At 53.6% G+C, this 22,444-nt stretch overlaps 1 protein-coding gene and 1 long non-coding RNA gene across 2 annotated transcripts; both read left to right on the forward strand.

The window, feature by feature from the left end:
- Positions 1-7,762: 7,762 nt before the first annotated feature.
- LOC138102032 (uncharacterized) lies at positions 7,763-10,945 on the forward strand. Its single transcript, XR_011147291.1, has 3 exons — positions 7,763-7,813; positions 8,506-8,691; positions 10,731-10,945. It is a non-coding gene; the product is annotated as an uncharacterized lncRNA (long non-coding RNA).
- A 3,379-nt stretch (positions 10,946-14,324) lies between these two features.
- On the forward strand, positions 14,325-15,273 carry LOC138102009 (olfactory receptor 14J1-like). The gene has a single exon (XM_068999756.1). It carries the CDS (start codon positions 14,338-14,340, stop codon positions 15,271-15,273), a length of 936 nt encoding a protein of 311 aa, XP_068855857.1. The 5' UTR covers positions 14,325-14,337.
- The last annotated feature ends 7,171 nt before the right edge of the window (positions 15,274-22,444 follow it).

Raw genomic sequence — 22,444 nt, forward strand, 5'->3', positions numbered from 1 at the left:
ATGGAACCAAGGGTCCATTGTGACACTGTGGAGCCCTGTGGAACCAAGGGGACCACAGAGACATTGTGGGGCTTCATCGAACAATGGAGACCATTATGACACTTTGGGACCCACTGGAACCAAGGGGCCATTGTGACACTGCAGAGCCTCCTATAACCAAGGGGCCATTATAGCACGGCAGGGCCTCATGGAATCAAGGGGTCCATTGTGACCCTGTGGGGCTCCATGGCACCCAGGGTCCATTCTGATGCCATGAAACCAAGGAGACCATTGTTACACTAAACGGCATCACGGAACCAAGGAAGCCATTGTCAGGAAAATTAATCCAAAACACCAGAGGTTTATGTCCAAAATGGAGACAGAGGAGTCCCAATACTGTATTTGAATAAAGGAAGAGGACATGGGGCATTTCTCTGGGGTCTGTCAAGTTGTTAGAGGATGTAGTCTCCTTTCTCTTCTAATTTCCTGGCCGATTTCCCTCTCTCTTTGCCCATTGGCTGAGGTACTTGAGAGCTACAGACTTCCCAAATCACTTAAAACAGACCCTACCAATGTATACCCCTCCCTTTTTCTTTTCTTTTGGAATTTATGGTTCTTGCCATTGCTTCTTTTATCTCTCAGTATCTACCTATCAGCAGACCCACAGTTTGTTTGTAAAGACAAATTGATCTCATTCCTTTCACCACTGTGACCCAGTGGGGCTCCATGGAACCATGCAGACCATTGTGACACTTGGAGGCCTCGTGGAACCGAAGGACCATTGTGGCCCTGCAGGGCCTTGTGGAACCAAGGGCACAACAGTGACACTGTGAGGCTCCAAGGGCCCAAGGGGGCATTCTCACACTGCAGAACCAAGGGTCCATTGTGGCACAGTGGGGCCTCATGAAACCAAAGGGCCATTTTGACACTTTGAGGCCTTGTGAAACCAAAGGACCCTTGTGGCACTTCAGGGCCTTGTGGAACCAAGGCGACCATAGTGACACTGTGGGGCTCAATGGAACCAAGGGGCCCTTGTGACACTGTGGGGTCTCATGGAACCAATGGTCTACTGTGACACTGCAGGGCCTTATGGAATCACAGAGACTGTTGTGACACCACAGGCCCCATTGAACCAAGGGGCCATTGTGACACTTTGCAGCCCCATGGAACCAAGGAGGCCATTGTGACACTACAAGGCCTCATGGAAGCAGGGAACCATTGTGACACTATGGGACCTTCTCAGGCCAAGGGGCCGTTGTGTCACTGTGTGGCACCATGGAACCAAGGAGAGCATTGTGACACTCCAGGGCCCCATGGAACTAAGGATTCATGTAACAGTGTGGGGACTCATGGAATCAAAGGTCCATTGTGATATTGCGGGGCCTCATGGAGTTCTGAAGACCATTATGACACTTCAAGGCCTCCTTGAATCAAGGGGCTCTGCAGGACCTTGTGGAACCAAGGAGACCCTTCTGACATTGTGAATCCCCATGGAACCAAGAGTCCATTGTGATACTGCGGTACCAAGGAGACCCCTGTGACACTGCAAGGCCTCATGGAAGCAGGGGGGAACCACTGGGACCCTGTTGGGCCCCATGGAAACAAGGAGCCAGTGTGACACAGTGGGGCCTCGTGGAACCAAGGACCCAATATGACACCAACATTGTGACACTGCGGGGCCCCGTGGATCCGAGGGAACAGGTAACAGGTGTGGTTGGCTTGGCCTGACTGCTCCAACTGACCTTGGCATGTCAAGGGTCTCTTTCATGTGCCCCTGAAACACTGGGGCTCTGGGCTTTCCTTCCTATAGGAAAGAACCATGCCTCTCATCCAGGTGTTGGGAGAGTCCCAGACTGGTCAGGCTCAGCAGGGAAGGGCATGTGGCAAATGCTCCTGCAGCCATTCCAGGCACTGGCAGGACAAGGCAGGGATTGCAGAAGCCCTGTGGGAGGGAAAAGAAGGGCATGTTGTGTGCCCAGACTCCAGCCAGGCCTGTGCCAGGGTCTGCTGGGGTCTCCTCAGAGCCAGGTTGGTGGGAGCTGGGCTGAAGAAGTGGAACATGGGGTGGGTGGGAATTGGGCTGAACAATGAGGGTCAAATGTCAGCCATGGTACAGAGTCCTCTTGGCAGCCACTCCCTGGTGCCATCCCTCAGTGGCCAGCCCTTGACCACCACTGGGGAACATTTCTAATATCTCTACAATGGGATGAAATGCACTTTCAACTGCTTTGTGGATGCTGCCAAGTTGCAGGGAGTCTGTAACCAAACTCATCTTGTTAATGGTGACTGCAAAACATATTTGGGCAAGAGGCCTGAGTTGGATAAATTTGTCTTGCCATCAGGTGCCAACCAAGCCACAAGAAAAGGAAGAAAAAACTTATGCATCAGAAGAAAGGCAGTTCAATAGGGACAAAAACCAAAACCCAACCAAAAATACCAAAGCAAAACCCACCCACAACAACAACACAAAAACCCCACAAACAAACCAACCACAAAAAGCAAAGACCACAAACAGAGGCAAAGCAAATGCACAGGAAATCTCCAATCAGCAGAAAATGTTCAACCACCTTGTGGCAGGAGAGGGTTCTGTATGTGTAGGTGCTGTTTGAAAGAAAAAGGTCTTAAAAAAGAAATTAATGCCCTCCACCTCCTGCTTCTCTCAGTTTCTTGCTGATCATGGTGTGACACGGAATGGAACATCCCTTGGGTCAGTCCAGCCCAGCTGTCCCATCCCTGTTCCCTTGGGAATCCTTGCCCAGCCCAAGCCCATTGGCTGGGGGAGTTGCAGACACCCCTCATGTGGGGCGAGCAGTGTGACAAGGACAGTAGGACAGAACAACATTAACTCTTCTCAAGGACAGTAGGACAGAACAGCACAGCCTTGGAGAAATAGATAGGACTTGTGATAAGGGGTACAACGATGTCAAAGGTAGTGGGGATAGCTAATGAATCAGTGTGTCTGATATAAACTCTGTTCACTCCATGCGTAGTGCACTCAAATGCATGAAGGATCACCTGAGTGACCACCATGCTGTAATAAAGAATAGCTGCTTTCAAATCCTCCAAACTGTGTGAGAAGGTTTCTCTCCAGCAGATTTCAGTAGCAGTGGTGCCCTTGACTCCATGATGCCCCACAGGTTCACAATGGCTCCTTGCTTTCAGGAGGCCCTGCTGTAGAACAATGGAGCCTTGGTTCCCTTAGGGTCCATACTGTCCAAATGGCCTCCTTGCTTCTGCTCTGCCACAATGCTCTCCTTGGTTCCACGAGGCCTTGGTGTGTCACAACAGCCCCTTGGTTCCATGAAGTGCCGTAGGGTCACCGTGGTCTCTTGGATCCGCAGTATCGCAATTGGTTACAAGCAGCCCCGCTGTGTCACAATGAATATTTGGTTCCACAGGGCCCTGCAGTGTCACAATGGTCCCTTGGTTCCATGAGGCCTCGTTGTATAACAATGGCCCCTTGTTCCATGAGGTTTGTACCGTCAACAATGGTCTCCTTGGTTCTGTAGTGTGAAAATGGCCCCTTGGTTCCATAAGGTTGCTCCATGTGGTCTGCTTGGCTCCATGAGTTTCTGCAGTGTCACAATGTCCTATAGTTTCCATGAGCTTCATTACAATCAACAATGTCCTTTTTTCCATTGAGGCCCAGAGTGTCACAATGGCTCCTTGGCTTCATGTGGATCACCTGTGTCACAATGGTCTCCTTGGTTCCATGAGGTTCCACAGTGTCACCATGGTCTCCTTTGATCCGCATTGTCATAATGGACAATTGCTTCCATGAGGCCCTGCAGTGTCACAATGGTCCCTTGGTTCCATAGGTTTTATGTTGTAACAATGGACTCCTTGGTTCTAGGAGCTCCCCTGCTTTTTGCAGAGGTGTCTTTGGTTCCAACAAGGCCCCGCTGTGTCTCAGTGCACCCTGGGTTCCATGTGGATCTGGAGCATCACAAAGGCTCCTTGGTTCCACGAGGTCCTGCTGTGTCACAATGGATCCTGTGCTCCATGAGGCCCTCCAAAGTCATCATGGAGGCTTGGTTCCATGAGGTTCCATTGTGTCCCAGTGGTCGCCTTGGTTCCATGGGTTTCCTTAGTGTCACAATGCTCTCCATGCTTCCATGATTCCCCACAATGTCACAATGCTCTCCATGCTTCCATTAGGCCCTGCTTTGCCACAATGGTCCCCTTGTTTCCATGAGGCCCCGCTGTGTCACAATGGACGCATGGTTCCATGATGTTGCGTGGTGTCACCGTGCTCTCCTTGAATCCGCAGTGGAACAATGGACCATTGGTTCCGTGCGGCCTGGCCGTGTCACAATGGGCTCCTTGATCCCATGATTCCCCAGGGTGTCACAATGGAGCCTTGTTTCTAGGAGGTTCTGTACTGTCACAATTGTCTCCTTGATGCCATCAGCCCCTGCAGTGTCACAATGGCTCCTTGGTTCCATGAGGAACACAAAAGCTTTGCATAAACATTGAGCAACAGCTGCTGAACACACCTGGGACACATCTGCTTGCATCAAAAGAGGGCTTCAAGCTGAGAATGGCACCAGCAGCTTCCATCTGCAACAGAGAGCCAGGGAAAGGACAGGGACAGAGAATTCAGTGGAAAGACACAGAGAATTCTTCTCCCAGAGATCATTCCTGCTCCCACTGTCCCTTGGAGAAAGGGGACATCATTGCAGGCAGCCTGTACTGAGCATGTGGCTCCTGAGTAGGGTTTGTTGTTTAGGAAACCTGCTCAGGCTTTTCGATTCTTTCCTTAAAAACAGGAAAACTTCTCCTGGGGCTGTGTGCAGGCAGAGCCCTGAGGAGAGCAGGTGGCACATGGTGCGCTGGGCTGGGACAGCCAGCTGCAGAGCTCAAGGGAAGAAGCCCAAAGTGGCACAATGGCTCCTTGGCTTCACGTGGATCACCTGTGTCACAATGGTCTCCTTGGTTCCATGAGGTTCCGCAGTGTCACCATGGTCTCCTTTGATCCGCACTGTCATCATGGACAATTGGTTCCATGAGGCCCCGCAGTGTCACAATGGTCCCTTGGTTCCATAGGTTTTATGTTGTAACAATGGACTCCTTGCTTCCATGAGCTAGCCTGCTTTTTGCAGAGGTGTCTTTGGTTCCAACAAGGCCCCGCTGTGTCTCAGTGCACCCTGGGTTCCATGTGGATCTGGAGTGTCACAAAGGCTCCTTGGTTCCACCAGGTCCTGCTGTGTCACAATGGATCCTGTGCTCCATGAGGCCCTCCAAAGTCATCATGGAGGCTTGGTTCCATGAGGTTCCATTGTGTCCCAGTGGTCGCCTTGGTTCCATGAGTTTCCTTAGTGTCACAATGCTCTCCATGGTTCCATGATTCCCCACAATGTCACAATGCTCTCCATGGTTCCATTAGGAATCAACAAACCTTCTACACTGGAATTCTGGAGGGTGGACTTTGGCCTATTCAGGACGCAGATTTGGGGAGTACCTTGGAAAACAGCTCTTAAAAACAAAGGTGTCCAGAAACAATGGCCACACGACAAGAAAGAAATCCTGAAGGCACAGGAGCAGGCTGTCCCTATGTGCCGAAAGATGAGCTGGCCGAGAAGAAGACCAGCCTGGAGTGGGCAAGGAGCTTTTGCAGGCACTCAGGGGAAAAAATAAAGCGGGTGCATCACCTTTGGGCAGAGGGGTAGGAAACTCAGGAAATGTTTAAGGATGTTGTTAGGTCACGCAGAAAGAAAATTAGAGGGGTGAGAGCTCCATTAGAACTTAACTGGCTGCTTCTCTGAAGGATAATAAAATTTTTTTATAACTACATTAATGGCAAAATGTGTTTTTTTGGGGGGGTTCTCATGGTTTAATGGGATATCCCTATATTTTGGGGGATCTCCTCATTGTTTTATGGGATCTCCTTGTGGTTTTGAGGTCTTCATGTTGTTTTTTCTGGTCTCATGGTTTTTTGGGTCTTGCCACGTGCTTTTTCGAGGTCTTGTAATGTATTTTGAGGGTCTCCTCATGGTCGTTTGGGGTCTTCTTATGGTTTTATGTAGTCACTGTGTGCTTTTTGGGGGTCTTCTTGGAGTTTATGGGGTCTCCTTATGATTTTTGTGGGCTTCTCATGTTTTTTTGGGTTCTTCTTATGGGTTTTGGGAGGTTTTCCCGTGGGTTTATGGGGTCTTCTCATGATTTTGGGGGTTTTCCCGTAGGTTTATGGGGTTTTCTTCTAGTTTTTTTGGGTTCTTGTCATGTGCTTTTTGGGGTCTTGTAAAATATTTTGGGTCTCCTCACAGTTTTTTTGGGGTTCCTCGTGATTTTTGGGTTCTTCTCATGGGCCGTTTTAGGGTGTCCTCATGGGTTTGGGGGGCTCCTCATGCATTTTATTGGGATCTCTTCTTGGGTTTTTTGGGGGTTTCCTTGTGATTTTTGGGATCTCCTTGTATTTTTTAGGGGTCTCCTTGTGGTTTTTTGGCATCTCCTCATGGATTTTTAGGGTGTCCTCACATTTTTTTGGTTTCTTTTCACACCTTTCAACTCCCCATTTTCCACCCCTTCCCTCAACTCTCCCCCTCCATCCGTGTCCACCTCAGAATGCCCATGGTCCTACCGGGCTGGAATTCCCAGTCATCCATCAAATTGTGGCTCTGGACCAAACTCCTGGCCAGGCAAAAAATCGGCCTCTGCGTTGTCACCTCCATGTCCCCAACCTGCGCCTGCCCGGGCAGCACATCCAGGGTGCCAAGGGTTGGGATCCGCACCCCCTGCAACCGGAATTTTTGGGATTTTGGGATCTGGTTCCCCACAGAAGTGGAATTTTGGGATTTTGAAGTGGAAACTTGGGATTTTGGGGTCTGCGTTCCATGGAACCGGAGTTTTGGGATCTTGAGATCTGTACCCCCTGCAAGCAGAACTTTGGGATTTTGGGATCTGCTCGCCCTGGAAGTGGAATTTCAGGATTTTGGAATGAGCCAGAGGTGACCTCGACCCCCAGGAGGGAACATGGTGGGGGAACTGGGGTGACCTTGTTCCGCAGCAGGAGCTGGTCCAGGACAAAGTCGGCCACCACGTCCCAAATTTCCTTCCACTCTGGGAATTGAGGGAAACTGAGTCAGGATCCTGACAGATCTGACATTCCCAGGGGTACAGGAGGGTGAGAGGTCATTCTGCACTCTCTCAGGATGTGGGATCAGGATGTGGGATCTGGATGTGGGGGGTGTGGGATGTCCCACCACCAGCCTAGCTCCTGTTGTGTCCCTAGGACACTCGGTGACGCTGCTGGTGGCACTGTGACTTCGGTGGGGCCTCTGTGACATCGTGGTGACACCGTGGGGTCACGGGCAGGGATACGGGGCTGGGGCAGGGAGGAGAGATGGGACATTGAATGGGGGACATGGAATGGGGGACGTGGGGGTGTGGGACAAGTGGGATGGTGAGGGAGGTATCTTTTCAGCTTTTTACCGGCTTGTGCTAGTAGTTCAATGCCTTAGAAAGCCTCAAACAACCCAGAGAGGTGGCACGGGCAATCCAGCATTTCAGTAGCTCTAAAATCGGTAACTGTGTCAGCTGCAAAGCAAATACCTCCAGCAGAAGCAAAGAGGGAGAAATACAGCTGTCTGCTCGCTCAATTTCCCACAGTTAGAAGCTTTCAAAAGAAACAGATGACAAGAGGCGTTTGCAGAAGGGGTAGCAGAGCCAAGAGAGGCGGGGCCTCCCTTGATCCTCTCTTTTATTCGGAGAAGGGGAAAGGGGAGGACTGGGGGCAGACCCGGGGTGACCGGCCAATTAGACACTGCTAAAGAGTCTGAGTTACATTTGGGTTTGCCCGAGCTTGGAACAAAGGAGCTCAGAGCACATGGCAGAGGCAAGTGTCCTCATGGGAGGGGAAGCTCAGAACAGGCAGCAACAGGATGGGACATGGAATGGGGGACATGGAATAGGGGATATGGGGGTGTGGGACAATGGGATGGGACATGGAACGGGGGATATGGGGGTGTGGGACAATGGGATGGGACATGGAATAGGGGATATGGGGGTGTGGGACAATGGGATGGGACATGGAACGGGGGATATGGGCGTGTGGGACAATGGGATGGGACATGGAATTGAAGACATGGGATGGGGATATGGGGGATGTGGGATGGGGCAGATGGAATGGGAATGGGGGGATGTGGGGGATGGGAGATGGGGATGAGGGACATGGGATGGAGAGGGAAATGTGGGGCATGGGGGATGTGGGGCATGGGGGATGGGTGATGAGTGACATGGGATGGGGGACAAGGGGACATGGGAGATGGGACATGGAGTGGGGGCCACAGGATAAGGACATGGAAGGGGGGAATGGGATGAGGGACACGGAAGATGGGGGAAATGGGGGACAGGAGGTGGGGGACATGAAATGGGGGACATGGAGTGGGGACTTGGAGGATGTTGGATGGGGGACACAGAATGGGGGACAAGGGAAACATGGGGGACACAGTCTCCAGGTGTTCAAAGAGATTACAATGAGCAGACACAATGACAAAGCAATTTTTGAGGCATTTTTCTTATTATCAGGTCCTTACACCCCGTCAATGCCCAAATCCCGGGACAGGGATCCCGGCTGCTTGGCTTCACCACCATCCAGCTCCACATGGGAGCCGCGATATCCCAGCACGGAGCAGCCGGGTCACCAGGGGCTCTCCCGACTGGCGGCTGAAATCTTTTCACACATCTCACAGCTCACCTGAGGACCGGGAGTGGGTGATTATCTGTGGCCTTGCCTCTTCCTCCGGTTGTGAGGGCCCTGCCTCTTCCTCTTCATCCCTCACTGAGGGATTGGTGATGATTTGGTCTCAGATGTCTTCTCCTGTATAGCAGGAGCTGCTCCGGCAGGGGCTGTTCCTCTGGCTCAGCTGCAGTTGGAGTGCCCACGGTGCCTGTTGCTCTGCTTTCCTCCTCCTCCCCCTGAGGGTGCTGTCCAGTGACCAGCAGTGTCCCAGAAACAGTAGCCAGGGCCCAGCAGGCTGCATCACTTTGCACCTCTCTGGAGCTGCTGCAGCATTTTCCTTCACGTATTCTATCACTTTAATGGGGTCCTGTGGCTGTTCAGGGGTGAACTTCCAAACCATTGGAGGAGAGGAGTTCTCCAAATACTGGCCCATTCCCTCCCACATTCCATGCCACTCGTGACTATCCACCCTCGGGGCAGGTCTCTGAATGACCGTCCTGGAAACTTCTGTCCTGACTCTAAACATGGTGTGGACCCCACTGAGGAGACCCGGCAGACACAGCAGCAAGAACAGGCTTTCCTTAACATCCAGAGGGAATTCAGAATTCCCCAAAGCTGTTGGAAAAGGCCTGAAGGAGGAGAAGGGGGTGAAAGGCTGGGCAAAATCATCATCCTCCCCTGTTCCCCCCACAGGCTGGGCACAATTATTAATGAATTCCCAGAGGTAGCACCCGAGGCCAGGGCAGGAGAGCAGCACTGGGGACACATCCCAAATGACCCCCACTGCCCTTGATGTTCTCACAGCACAAACTGATATCCTGCAGCACAGCAACAAAGCAATCCTGGTGCCTCTCCCTGCTCTGGAAAAGATCCCTGAGAGGAGCACAGACAGGAATATGCACAGGGTGAGGTCCCACAGCCCCATGAGCAGACCAAGGCACATTGTGCCCAGGGGCTCTGTCCCTGATACAGCAAATGCTCAGATCAAATTTGCTTCCAACCTGCTCTGTGCAGATCTGGTGTTTTACAACCCAAATGCCCCACATTTTCCCCAGAAAGCTGCTGTCCCCCATCCACACAGCCCCTTTGCAATCACAACCTGCTATAATTTCCCATTTGCCCTTCGTCTCTCAGTGTTCACACGGGGATTGTGAAGCCTCTTCTGCTCCAGGAGCCTGGTTGGGAAGCAATTGGCCCCATAACCTGGGGACAAGATATTAATGACAAAACTGCTCATGCCAGCAGAGACAAGACAGGGGCAGAGGAAAGGGGAGAGCCAGGCCCAGGGGACAGGGCTGGAATGGTGATGGCTGTGAGGTCACTCCCAGTGCAGCAGCCTGGCCGGCCCTCAGCAGACATTGTGGCCAGGAAGCACTGTGAGGTCACCCAGCACATCAGAGACCCCACACAACAGGAATTCCATCCCTGGGGAGGTGAAGGAGTGAGGCAGCAGGGAGAGGCCCCACCTGGGCTCTGATTCTGGGGCACCTCTGTTGCACAACCTGACCAGCCCTGGCACACAGGGAGGCCGGCCGGGCTCATGGCCACCCTGCTCTGTCTAGCCCTGCAACTGGGGAAAAATCTTTCCTCATCTCCTGGCTGAACATCCTGTTTCACCCAACACCCCTTGTCTTTCATCCTTCTCACACGCTCCAGCCAAGCTTTCTCTGCCTAAAAACAACAAAGTCACCATTTCTACATTTCCCCTTTGCAAACTGTCCTTGCTGTCACCTCCTGGCAGTGGCCTCATGGGCCCTGTCAGAGCCCGCCCTGTCCCTGCCCTGCCCCAGCTCTGCGGCCCCACAGCTGCTGGATCAGGAGGGGCAGAACCATGGGGGAGAGAAACGCCCAGGACTCCTCCTGGGAGGGACCTTGGGAGGTTTCCAGGCCAGGCCAAAGCCCAGCCAGCAGAGAAAGGGACCCAGGGATGGGCTGTTTGTGTGCTCTGCCATGGCAGGAGAAGATGCAGAGCCACCAGCTCCCTTCATGCCGTTCTCTCTCTGTTTTCTCAAACTTGTGCCTCTACAAACCGCCATGATCCCTTCCCTTGCCTTCCTGTGTCCTTTTCTAGGCATCCCTCAGGAAGTCTGGAAAATGCTCTTTCTGTCTGACCTCCATGAGTCTCAGACCCAGAGGAAAAACCCCATCCTCATCTGTGAGGTCATCCTGGGAGAGTCTGCCACTGACCCACTTGGGGAATCTTTCATGCAGAAATGTTGGAACATTCTCTGACTTGTTTTAGACGGTTTGAATTTTGAATGGTTTCTGCACAAATATGGCAATTCATGTCCCTGGTATGGCAATTCTTTGATTTTCATGGAAATATAAGGGATTAGGTGAGATGAAAATGCTAACATGGTGAAAGCAGGTATTTGCAGCCCTATGGAGAAGCAGTTGGTAAAATAAGAATCAAAGAATGATGGGGCTTAGAGACCTCAACTACAGGATCAGTATGTGGAGGTGGAGATGCCTGGGCTCAGTGGTTTGGAGACTGTAGTGGTTTGGTCCAAAATACTCATTACTGTTTATCTTCTGTGAGATAAGAATTAGGAGAAACGCAAAGCAGGCACCAAACTTGAAAGAATCTAAAGAAGTTTATTAACAGACCTAAAAGAGGGAAAAAAAATTATACCATAGCTTCAGAACTCTCCTCCTCCCCCCACCTTCCTCCTTTCTCCCACTGACAATGTAAAGACAACCCTTCAGATGTTCAGTCTGTTACCACTTCCATAATAACCTTGTTCAGTCCAGTTAGAAAGAGAAGTCTCTTCTTGCTCATGCTATGAAAACATTATCACAATGAGCCAGCTGCCCACTTCCAAATATTGTTCAGTCCATTTAGGAAGAGGAGTCTCTCTGCTCGTGATGTGAGTCCCTTCCCCCGACTTGCAGCTTTTCCTGCAACTGCTTTCGAGGGTCCACTCTTGAAGTTGTTTGGGGTACAATTTTAAGGTTGAGCCGTTCAGAAACAAAAACCAGAGGCCCTTCTCCTTCCCTGGGAGCAAAGGGTCTTCCTCATCTTCATCGTTAGGACTATCTCTGGGAGCATCTCTAGGGACTGAGGTTTCTCCTTTCCCGTTTGGAGCAACAGTCCTCATCTGGTCCATCTCTCCCTGTCCAAACTTCTCATGAAATTACAGCTGCGTCAGCATCTGCCTATCTCAGAGCAGGTGCTTTTGCTTACGAGTTGAACACTCCACCCCCCATATCTTCATGAAATTACAACGGGATACTCTGATATATCATAGCTTCACAACAGACTTTCAGCTTTAAGCATCTCCTCTTTTTCTTCCCTCAGGTTTTCAGCTCTTCACAGCAATAAAAGGGTTAATCTCACCTCAGCTTTGCAGCTGGAATGTGGCTTATCGCTGTTGGTCACCAGACCTCTGCTGGACAGCGGAGCCGCTTTTGTTGAAATCTCGGACGCAGTGGAGGAGGAGGGGGGGGTTCCGAGCTGCTCTGGCTGCCCACAGCCCTGCTGGGGGGGGTCATCCTGGAGCCGTGGCCCAGCCCGGCCTGGCCTGAGCAGGGGCCGGGCCCACTGGGCCCCGCTTGGGCCCCGCAGCCACCTGTCCCAGCGCCAGAAACGAGAGAGAGCTGGGGGGGGAGTTTTTCTATTCTTCAGTGTGTATCACAGAGGCGGTCACAACTTTAAGTGGCTCAAAGAATTGTCCATATTCAAACTGGCCAGCTGATAGGTTCTGTCAGGTCATGAGGGGAAGCTGTAAGCACCCCTTAGCAAGGACATCACTTCTGAGACTCAGCTTGCTAACCTATGACAGAGACTGAGGTCAGAACAGGAGAAACCCGAGAGGGTTTGAAGGGTGGATTCAGAGATGGTGGAGTTGAGATGTCAGCAAAGGAAGGGGCCAGCCAGGTGGGGCAGCCGGGGGGATGAGGACAGCCTGCAGGGACAGAGGCGCAGGGCAGGGACAGCGTGGCACAGCCTGGGCTGGAGAGGGCAGAGGGATGGGCAGCAGCTGCAAGGCCCTGACAGAGCCAACTTGTGCAGCACTTGGGCCACGGCTGCTGTCCCTGGCCCTGAGGCCAGCAGGAGACAAGTGACCCTTGCAGCCCTGGGGCCTCAGTGCCTCCTTGTCCCTGCTCAGCAGCCTGGCAGGGGCCGCCCCATGGTGCTGCCCTTGGCACTGCCCATCCCCACATCCCAGTGCCCCGGCAAGAGCCCTGAGCACTGAGGGAGGGACAGGATCTGCCTTGCCAGGGGCTGGGGCTCAGGCCTTGGCCCTTTGCATTCCTCAAACACATCCAGCTTTGCTCAGCAGCAGAGACACCTTTCCCTTGCTTGTCCCACCCCTGTCATCACTGCCTGCAGTGTTCTGCTCTGACTGGAACCTGGGGACACTTTCTCAGTCCTGTCCCTCAGTGGCACCCATTAAAACTTCAAGAAACTTCAGAGTTTGACTGTAACTTTGAATTCCTGAGAGGTTTCTTCAGCTCCCTCTCAGGGACTGATGTTCAGGGCCTCAGCACCAAAGCCCCGAGAGGGTCATTACAGTCCTTGTGCTGTGTCTGTGCTGCTGAGCTGGGCCGGGCTCCTGGCACAGAGGCAGCTCCTGGCAAGCGGCAGCGCTGCAGAGAGACAGCTCTGGCCACGAGCAGCTCCTGGGCACAGCCCAGCAGGGCTGGGCCACTGCCTGCAGCCAGCCTGGGCACAGCACAGAGGCACAGAGAGCTTCAGTCAGGCAGGGCTGGGAAGATGCTGAGAAGTGACTGCGCGAGAATCATGGCCAGCCCTTGACACAGGAAGCCTCTGGCTGCAGGACAAGGCAGCTGCAGCTCCTGCAGTGATCTCCTGGAGCTGCAACATCCCAATGCCTACAGATTCTGTAAGTCCATTTTCTGATTATCTCCTGGCTACAGCAGCCAGGGGTGCCCCGGGCTGTCCTGCAGAGCAGGGTGCTGCAGCCCAGGGCGCTGAGCTGGGGCAGGGACTCTGCTGCCTGCCAGGGGCAGCTCTCAGCCGGCCCGGGGAGCTGCTCTCAGTGCTGGGGGACAAGGTGTGGGTGGAAGGAGACAGCTGGTCAGGCTTGGAAGTGTCCTTCTTGTGTGGTGGGGATGCTGCATTGTACATTGACTGCTCCCAGCAGGACATTTAACTCCAGGATATTCCCTAGTAGATTATACAGGGAGCACAGCAAGGCAGGGAATGCATAAAAGGGAAGAATCCTGATTTTTTAAACTACTGTTCTGGGTTGCCTGGAAGGGAAATTGCACAGGGATATTCATCTCTCAGTTCAGGCTGAGAAAAATAACAAAAACTTTTCTCTGAGATCTGAAGAAACCGGGCAGTGACAGAAATCAGCACAGGGTCCCTTCCAGGCAGCATCAGCGTCGCTTTTGCAGCCTCCTCAGGGGTGCTCTGACTTTGGCATCAGAGCCTGCAGAGCCAGAGCTGCCCCTGGGCAGTGCCCTGGGCTGGGAGGGGTCTGCAGGGCAGAGCTGAGCCCCCAGGGCCGGGCTGGGCTCTGGCAGCACTGGCAGGGCCCAGGCCTGGGCACAGGGAGCAGCTGCTGGCAGGGACAGCCCCAGGCAGCAGAGCCCTGGGCAGGCAGTGGGGGGAAAGTGCCACCAAGCTGGGCTGGGATATTGAAAGTCCTCTGCAAAGCCAACTATTCCAGGATTACTTTTCCACAGATGCCCATGGCCAGAGGCAGCAAATGTCCAACAGCAGCTCCATCAGCCACTTCCTCCTGCTGCCATTGGCAGACACGCGGCAGCTGCAGCTCCTGCACTTCTGCCTCTTCCTGGGCATCTCCCTGGCTGCCCTCCTGGCCAACGGCCTCATCATCAGCGCCGTAGCCTGCAGCCAGCACCTGCACAGCCCCATGTTCTTCTTCCTGCTCAACCTGGCCCTCACCGACCTGGGCTCCATCTGCACCACTGTCCCCAAGGCCATGCACAATTCCCTCTGGGGCACCAGCCACATCTCCTACTCAGCATGTGCTGCTCAGGTGTTTCTCTTTATGTTCTTCATCACAGCAGAGTATTGCCTCCTCATCGTCATGTGCTATGACCGCTACGTGTCCATCTGCAAACCCCTGCACTACGGGACCCTTCTGGGCAGCAGAGCTTGTGCCCACATGGCAGCAGCTGCCTGGGCCAGTGCCTTTCTCAATGCTCTGCTGCACACGGCCAATACATTTTCCCTGCCCCTGTGCCAGGGCAATGCCCTGGGCCAGTTCTTCTGTGAAATCCCACACATCCTCAAGCTCTCCTGCTCACAATATAGCTCCCTCAGGGAACTTGGGCTTCTTCCCGTTAGTGCCTGTTTAGCCTTTGGGTGTTTTGTGTTCATGGTTTTCTCCTATGTGCAGATCTTCAGGGCCGTGCTGAGGATCCCCTCTGAGCAGGGACGGCACAAAGCCTTTTCCACGTGCCTCCCTCACCTGGCTGTGCTCTCCCTGCTCCTCAGCACTGCAGCACTTGCCTACCTGAAGCCCCCCTCCATCTCCTCCCCATCCCTGGATCTGGCTCTGTCAGTTCTGTACTCGGTGGTGCCTCCAGCCCTGAACCCCCTCATCTACAGCCTGAGGAACCAGGAGCTCAAGGCTGCAGTGTGGGCACTGATGGCTGGGCGATTTAAGAAACATTAAACTGGTTGCCAATTTTTGCAAATCACTTGTAATAAAACTCGTCTTTGATAGTTCTTGTGGGTTTAGTTCTGGGGTTATTTTTTCTGTCTTCAGTAATTTACTGTTGTCCACAAAGCAAAGGCAATATTTCTTCCGTTTCTCATTTTGTTTCTCTCCGCCTTGGCTGTGGCCCCAGACTGTGTCAATGAGGAGCTGTGCTCTCGCTGCTTTTAATGAACTCAAGAATCTGCCAGCAAAGTTTCCAGCAGAGATGCCCCTTTAGTTGCCTTCTGTGGAGCTGCAGCAGCAATGTCTGTGTGCAGAGCTGGGGGCAGATCAGGGGGGCACAGCAGCTGTGCCCAGGAGCAGCAGCCCTTGGTGCTGCCAGTGCTGCTCCCGTGCCACTGCCCCGCTGCCCTCCTGCCCCTGGTGTTGCTGCAGGGCCTGAGTGCTCTGGGGCTCGCTCCCAGCCCTGGGGTGGCAGTGCCGGGGCTGCAGCAGGGACAGGCCATGGGCACTGCTGGGCCAGCGCTGACGCCTCAGGGCAGGGCCTGGGGGCTCCAGGCTCCTTGCCCAGGCTCTCTCAAGAGCACGCCCAGGCCAGTGCTCAGCAGAGAAAACCCCCGTGAGCAGCCCCAGGGTGGCCGTGGGCAGGGTGGGGGCAACCAGCATGGCTGGTGCTCTGCAGGGTCCCTGGGGGAGCCGGGAAGGAGCAGCAGAGCAGGGGCTGATCCATCCCCCCTGCGCTGGACACCCCAGGGCAGCGTCCCAGAGCGGCCTCATGCACCTGCCAGCAACATCCCCCCTCTGCAGCCCTGGCCTCTCCCCAGCTCAGAGAGGGGCTGGATCCTTGCAGGCACACCCACGGCAGGACTGGCTCAGGAGCCCCTGTTTGCACTGCACAGCCCAGGCGTGAGCACCCCACGGTCTTGGTGTGGGGAGATGAACCTGAGTGAGCACAAATGCCATCAGCCCCTGGGGGCCAGCAAGGGCTGGGGGACGGCAGGGAAACCTCTCAGCTTTGTCGTGGCCTCTCAAGTCAGCCAGAAAGTTTGTTCCCATCAGCTCTGAGTTTCCTGTCCCACTGCAGACGTTGTTGCTCAGAGCCAGGGCTGCCTGGCAGCCACCCCCAAACAGCCCTGAGCATTTCCTCTGCCTCACCTTTGCTTTCTTTCCTCTTTCCTGCTCCACATTTCTTGCTCTTGCCCATCCCTGTCTCCTTCCCTGCAAACAGCCCAGCCCTGGTTGCCCTTTCCTCTCTGGCCCCACTCCCCATTTCCATTCCTGCCTTGGCACCACAGGAACGTCCCTTGGGGAGCAGGATCATCCTACAAGTGCTGCAGGAATTGTCTGCAGGGCCCTGCAGTGCCTCGAGCTGTTCCCTTGCCAGAGGCACCAGAGGCCAGGGGGGCACATCTGGGCTGCTGTGTCTGGCTGTGGGGCTCCCTGTTGTGGGGCAGTGAGGAGGAGCTGCAGAGGCTCTGCAGGACTGACAGGATGGGCTTTGGGGCCCGTGTGGAGAAGCTGAGGGACAGGGGCTGCTGGACCTTCTGAAGAGGAGGCCCAGGGCTCATCCTGCAGCTGCTTCAAGGGTGGTTTCAGAGAATCACAGAATCAACCAGGCTGGAAAAGACCTTGGACATCATCAAGCCCAAGCCGTGCCCTGACACCTCCTTGTCTCCCCTGAGCCTCCTCTTCTCCAGGATAAACAAGCCCAGCTCCCTCAGCTGCTCCTCATAGGGCTTGTGTTCCAGACCCCTCACCAGCCTTGTTGCCCTTCTCTGGACACGCTCCAGCCCCTCAATGTCCTTCATAAATTGGGAGCCCAGAACTGGACACAGCACTCAAGGTGCAGCCTCAGCAGTGCCCAGTACAGGGGAAGAATCCCTGCCCTGGTCCTGCTGGCCACTCCATTCCTGATCCAGGCCAGGAGCCATTGGCCTTCTTGGCCACGTGGGCACACTGCTGGCTCATGTCCAGCCTGCTGTCCATCAGTGCCCCCAGGTCCCTTTCTGCCTGGCCGCTGTCCGGCCACTCTGTCCCCAGCCTGTAGCACTGCAGGGGCTGTTGTGGCCAAAGTGCAGGACCTGGCACTTGGTCTTGTTGAACCTCCCATGGTTGGATTTGGGCCCTGGATCCAGCCTGTGCAGGTCCCTGTGCAGAGCCCTCCTACCCTCCAGCAGATCCACACTCACACCCAGCTTGGTGTCATCTGCAGATTTGCTGGTGCTGGACTCAATGCCCTCATCCAGATCATCAGTGAAGACATTGAAATCCACGCTGGCTGGGTCTGATCCCTCGGCCACTCTGTAGGTGCCGTGGGATGGCACTCAAGGTGATCTGTTCCATAACCTTGCTGGGCACCGAGGTCAGGCTGACAGGCCTGGAGTTCCCCAGATGCTCCTTCCAGCCCTTCTTGTGGATGGGGTCACATTGGCACCTCCAGTCCTCTGGGAGCTCCCCAGTGAGCCAGGACTGATGGTAAATGATGAAGAGCGGCTTGGGGAGCTCATCCAGCAGCTCCCTCATCCCCCTAGGATGGATCCCATCTGCTCCCAGAGACACCTGTGAGCATCTGAGGGGCTCAGCAGTCACCAGCTGCTTCCTCCTGGATTACAGGGGCTGTTCTGCTCCCTGTCCCCATCTACCAGCCCAGGAGGCCACTTGTTCTGAGGACGACCTGTCTTAATCTTGGAAACTGAGGCAAAGAAGGGGTTGAGTCGCTCAGCCTTTTCCTCATCTTTAGTTACTAAATTCCCTCCCCCATCTAACAGAGAATGGAGGTTCTCCTCGCCCTTCCGTTTGCCATTAATGTGTTTATAAAAGTATTTTTTATTGTCCTTCACAGAAGTGGCCAGATTGAGTTCTAATTGGGCTTTTGCCTCTCTACTTTTTTTCCTCCATGACCTAAAAACTCCCTTAAACATTTCCAGAGACACCTGACCCTCCTTCCAAAGGTGATGCACCCTCTTTTTTCCCTGAGTGCCTTCAAAAGCTCCTTGCCCATCCAGGCTGTTTGTTTTCCTCCTTGGCTCATCTTTTGGCACACAGGGACAGTCTGTTCCTGCGCCTTCAAGATTTCTGTTCTGAAGCTCTTCCATCTTTCCTGGAGCCCTTTGTTTTTAAGGGCTGCTTCCCAAGGAACTCTCCCAATAAGTCTCTTGAATAGGCCAAAGTCTGCTGTAGCTTTTGTCGAGGTGGACAGAACAGCACACACTTGTTGTAATCCAAAGTCATAGAAGTTTTGATTTTCTCTCCTGCTGTTCTTATACCTCTTCATAATGGCTGTGGCCTGTTGAGATTGGCTGCTTAGCAAACAATGCCAAGGCTGTCTAACAAGCAATGACCATTCAGGCAGTAAAACAATCAGCTGTACCAGCAAAGGTAGAGCTGCTACATATTATCCACAAGCTCTTCCTTGTACACTCTCCATGTCCCATTACAAGAACATCCTCTCCTTGTGTCCAGAACATCTTCTCTCATGGATTATCTTCTTGGCCTTCTCTGTGGCTTTCACTGAAGCTGCAAAATTTCACTGTCATATTCCCACGGGCAAATTCTGAATGCCTTTATGTCTAATTCTGTGAGGCCCCAGTCCAGCTTTCAGCCTCATCACCCCAGCAGTGAGATTTGTGTCCCCTGGCTGTGGCTGCTGTCCCTCGCACTGAGGCCCATGAGCAGACACCAGTTCCTGCCAGCCCCAGGGCTTGTGGCCTCCTCCCGCAGCCCTCAGAGCTTTGGAGGGCTCCTGCTGCTCTCCTGCCCTCCCCATCCCACACCCCACATCCCACTGCTGCGGGACAGCCACCAGCATCCTGTGAGGCCACCGATGCCCATGGCCAGGGGATGGGGTCAGGGCTTGGCTGTGCTGCTTGGCCAAGCCCAGGCAGGGCTTTCACAGCCACATTCCAGAGCCCATTTCCCACCTGGAGCTGGAGCTGCCTCTGAGTTCTGCTTCCCCAGCCCCAGGGACGCTCTCCTTGTCTGCTCATTGCCCCCACGCTCTCTTGGCAGCCATGGCCTCAGTGGGGGCTGCTGACATCCTCAGCAACTTGGAGGTTGCTGCTGAATTTTCCTTCTGCAGAGGCTTCTTCAGCCTTCAGCTCTTCAGGTCAGGAATTCAGTGCCAAAGGACCATTAACATTCAGAACACTCTAACAGGACAAGGCCCAGGAATGATTGAGGTCTTCAATTCTTTTGTGGTTAATTGGAATATTCCGGAAGTGTTTTCAAAGTGAACATATTATATTAAAAAATAAATGAAATAGTATCTTTTTCCCAGAGTTTATTCTTTTCCTGTTTATACATTAACAATTCAAAACACCCTAACAGGACAAGCCCCTGGGAATCATTTCAGCCTTCAATTCTTTTGTGGTTAATTAGACAGATTTCAGAAGTCTATTCCAAGTGAATATACTCTGGTAACAATACAAGGAGAAATGATTTCTCTTCTGTGCCCTCTTTACCTTCTTCCTTTTATACACTGATATCGGGGATCTCCAGCTGATATTGATCCTGGCTCCTCCTAATGCAGTCTGAATAGATCTGAACATCAAGGCCCTTTATGGCTGACAATCAATCACATTTTGTCCCTACCCCCACCCCACCATTTCCCTCATCCAACCCCTGGCACTCAGAGCAGCCTCGTGCAAATCTGAGCTTCCTCCACTCCCACTGAGGGACAGGACTGAGAAAGTGTCCCCAGGTTCCAGTCAGAGCAGAACACTGCAGGCAGTGATGACAGGGGGGACAAGCAAGGGAAAGGTGTCTCTGGTGCTGAGCAAAGCTGGATGTGTTTGAGGAATGCAAAGGGCCAAGGCCTGAGCCCCAGCCCCTGGCAAGGCAGATCCTGTCCCTCCCTCAGTGCTCAGGGCTCTTGCCGGGGCACTGGGATGTGGGGATGGGCAGTGCCAAGGGCAGCACCATGGGGCGGCCCCTGCCAGGCTGCTGAGCAGGGACAAGGAGGCACTGAGGCCCCAGGGCTGCAAGGGTCACTTGTCTCCTGCTGGCCTCAGGGCCAGGGACAGCAGCCATGGCCCAAGTGCTGCACAAGTTGGCTCAGTCAGGGCCTTGCAGCTGCTGCCCATCCCTCTGCCCTCTGCAGCCCAGGCTGTGCCACGCTGTCCCTGCCCTGCACCTCTGTCCCTGCAGGCTGTCCTCATCCCCCCGGCTGCCCCACCTGGCTGGCCCCTTCCTTTGCTGGCAGCTCTGCGTCCTGCCTGCCTCTGCCTTGGCACACAAAGCCTTGGGCTTGATACCAAAAGGCTTCATTCCATTTTTACCGTGTCTGTGAACTTTTAGCAGAGGAACAAGGCATGCAGGAGCTGCTTTCCCAGCAGGGACGGTTGGAAGAGAAGAAGAAGACATCTGGCTCAAGGGTACAGTGCTAGAAAAAACAAGGACTGAATGTGGGAACTTGGGGTGGGTTTTAAGGAAATGGGTGAATTGTAATACGCATGTAGCGACTGGATGTGAGCAACACACTTGTAGAGTCACGTGTCCATGTAAGGTTAGGAGTTATCCCCTGCTGGAGCTCAGGCCTGAATAAATGATGCTCTCTTTAACACCAAATCAGTGTTAAGGAGTCTTATGCTGATATTTTGGAGATTTGGTGACAGCAGGGACTCACAGAACCACGGGGTCAACGGTGGCAATATGGAACCTCATGGAACCAAGGGGCCATTTTAACACTGTGTTGCCTCATGCAAGTCGGAGCCATTGTGACACAATGGGGCCACATGGAGCCAAGGGGCCACTGTCACACTGAGAAACTTCATGGAAGAAAAAGTACATTGTGACAGACAAAGGCCCCGTGGAACCAAGGGGACACTGTGACACTGCTGGGCCTTGTGGACCCAAGGAGAATATTTTGATGCAACAGGGCCGCATGGATGAAGGGTCCATTGTGACAATGCAGACCCAAGTAGACCATGGTGACACTGTGGAACCAAGGAGATCGTTGTTGACAGTATGAACGCTCATGGAACCATGAGCTATTGTGACACAGAGTGGCCACATGGAGCCAAGGGGCCATTGTGACTCTGCAGATCCAAGGAGACCCTTGTGACTGAGGAACCTCATGGAACCAAGGGTCCATTGTGACACTGTGGGGCCCTGTGGAACCAAGGGGACCACAGTGACATTGTGGGGCTTCATGGAACAATGGAGACCATTATGACACTTTGGGACCCACTGGAACCAAGGGGCCATTGTGACACTGCAGAGCCTCCTATAACCAAGGGGCCATTATAGCACGGCAGGGCCTCATGGAATCAAGGGGACCGTTGTGACCCTGTGGGGCATCATTGAACCAAGGGTCCATTGTCGCACCGTGGGGCCTCATGAAACCAAAAAGCCATTTTGACACTTTGAGGCCTTGTGAAACCAAAGGACCCTTGTGGCACTTCAGGGCCTTGTGGAACCAAGGCGACCATAGTGACACTGTGGGGCTCAATGGAACCAAGGGCCCTTGTGACACTGTGGGGTCTCAGGGAAGCAAGGAACCATTTTGACATTATGGGACCTTCTCGGGCCAAGGGGCCGTTGTGTCACTGTGTGGCACCATGGAACCAAGGAGAGCATTGTGACACTCCAGGGCCCCATGGAACTAAGGATTCATGTAACGGTGGGGGGACTCATGGAATCAAAGGTCCATTGTGATATTGCAGGGCCTCATGGAGTTCCTAAGACCATTATGACACTTCAAGGCCTCCTTCAATCAGGGGTTTTGCAGGAACTAAGGAGACCCTTCTGCCATTGTGAATCCCCATGGAACCAAGAGTCCATTGTGATACTGCGGTACCAAGAAGGCCCCAGTGACACTGCAAGGCCTCATGGAAGCAAGGGGGGACCATTGGGACACTGTGGGGGCCCATGGAAACAAGAAGCCAGTGTGACACAGCGGGGCCTCATGGAACCAAGGACCCAATATGACACAAACATTGTGACACTGCGGGGCCCCGTGGATCCGAGGGAACAGGTAACAGGTGTGGTTGGCTTGGCCTGACTGCTCCAACTGACCTTGGCATGTCAAGGGTCTCTTTCATGTGCCCCTGAAACACTGGGGCTCTGGGCTTTCCTTCAAACGGAAAAGAGCTGCCCTTCTCATCCAGGTGCCCATGTCTGAAATGGGATTTTGTCTCCAAAATTCCCTATATCTAGGGATTGCTCCCACACAAAAGCTGCCATACCA

Source organism: Aphelocoma coerulescens, unplaced genomic scaffold (assembly GCF_041296385.1).
Source record: "Aphelocoma coerulescens isolate FSJ_1873_10779 unplaced genomic scaffold, UR_Acoe_1.0 HiC_scaffold_60, whole genome shotgun sequence".
Taxonomy (NCBI): domain Eukaryota; kingdom Metazoa; phylum Chordata; class Aves; order Passeriformes; family Corvidae; genus Aphelocoma; species Aphelocoma coerulescens.

Coding starts and splice junctions, on each gene's coding strand:
- LOC138102009 (XM_068999756.1), top strand. CDS start 14,338: ATGTCCAACAGCAGCTCCATCAGCCACTTCCTCCTGCTGCCATTGGCA.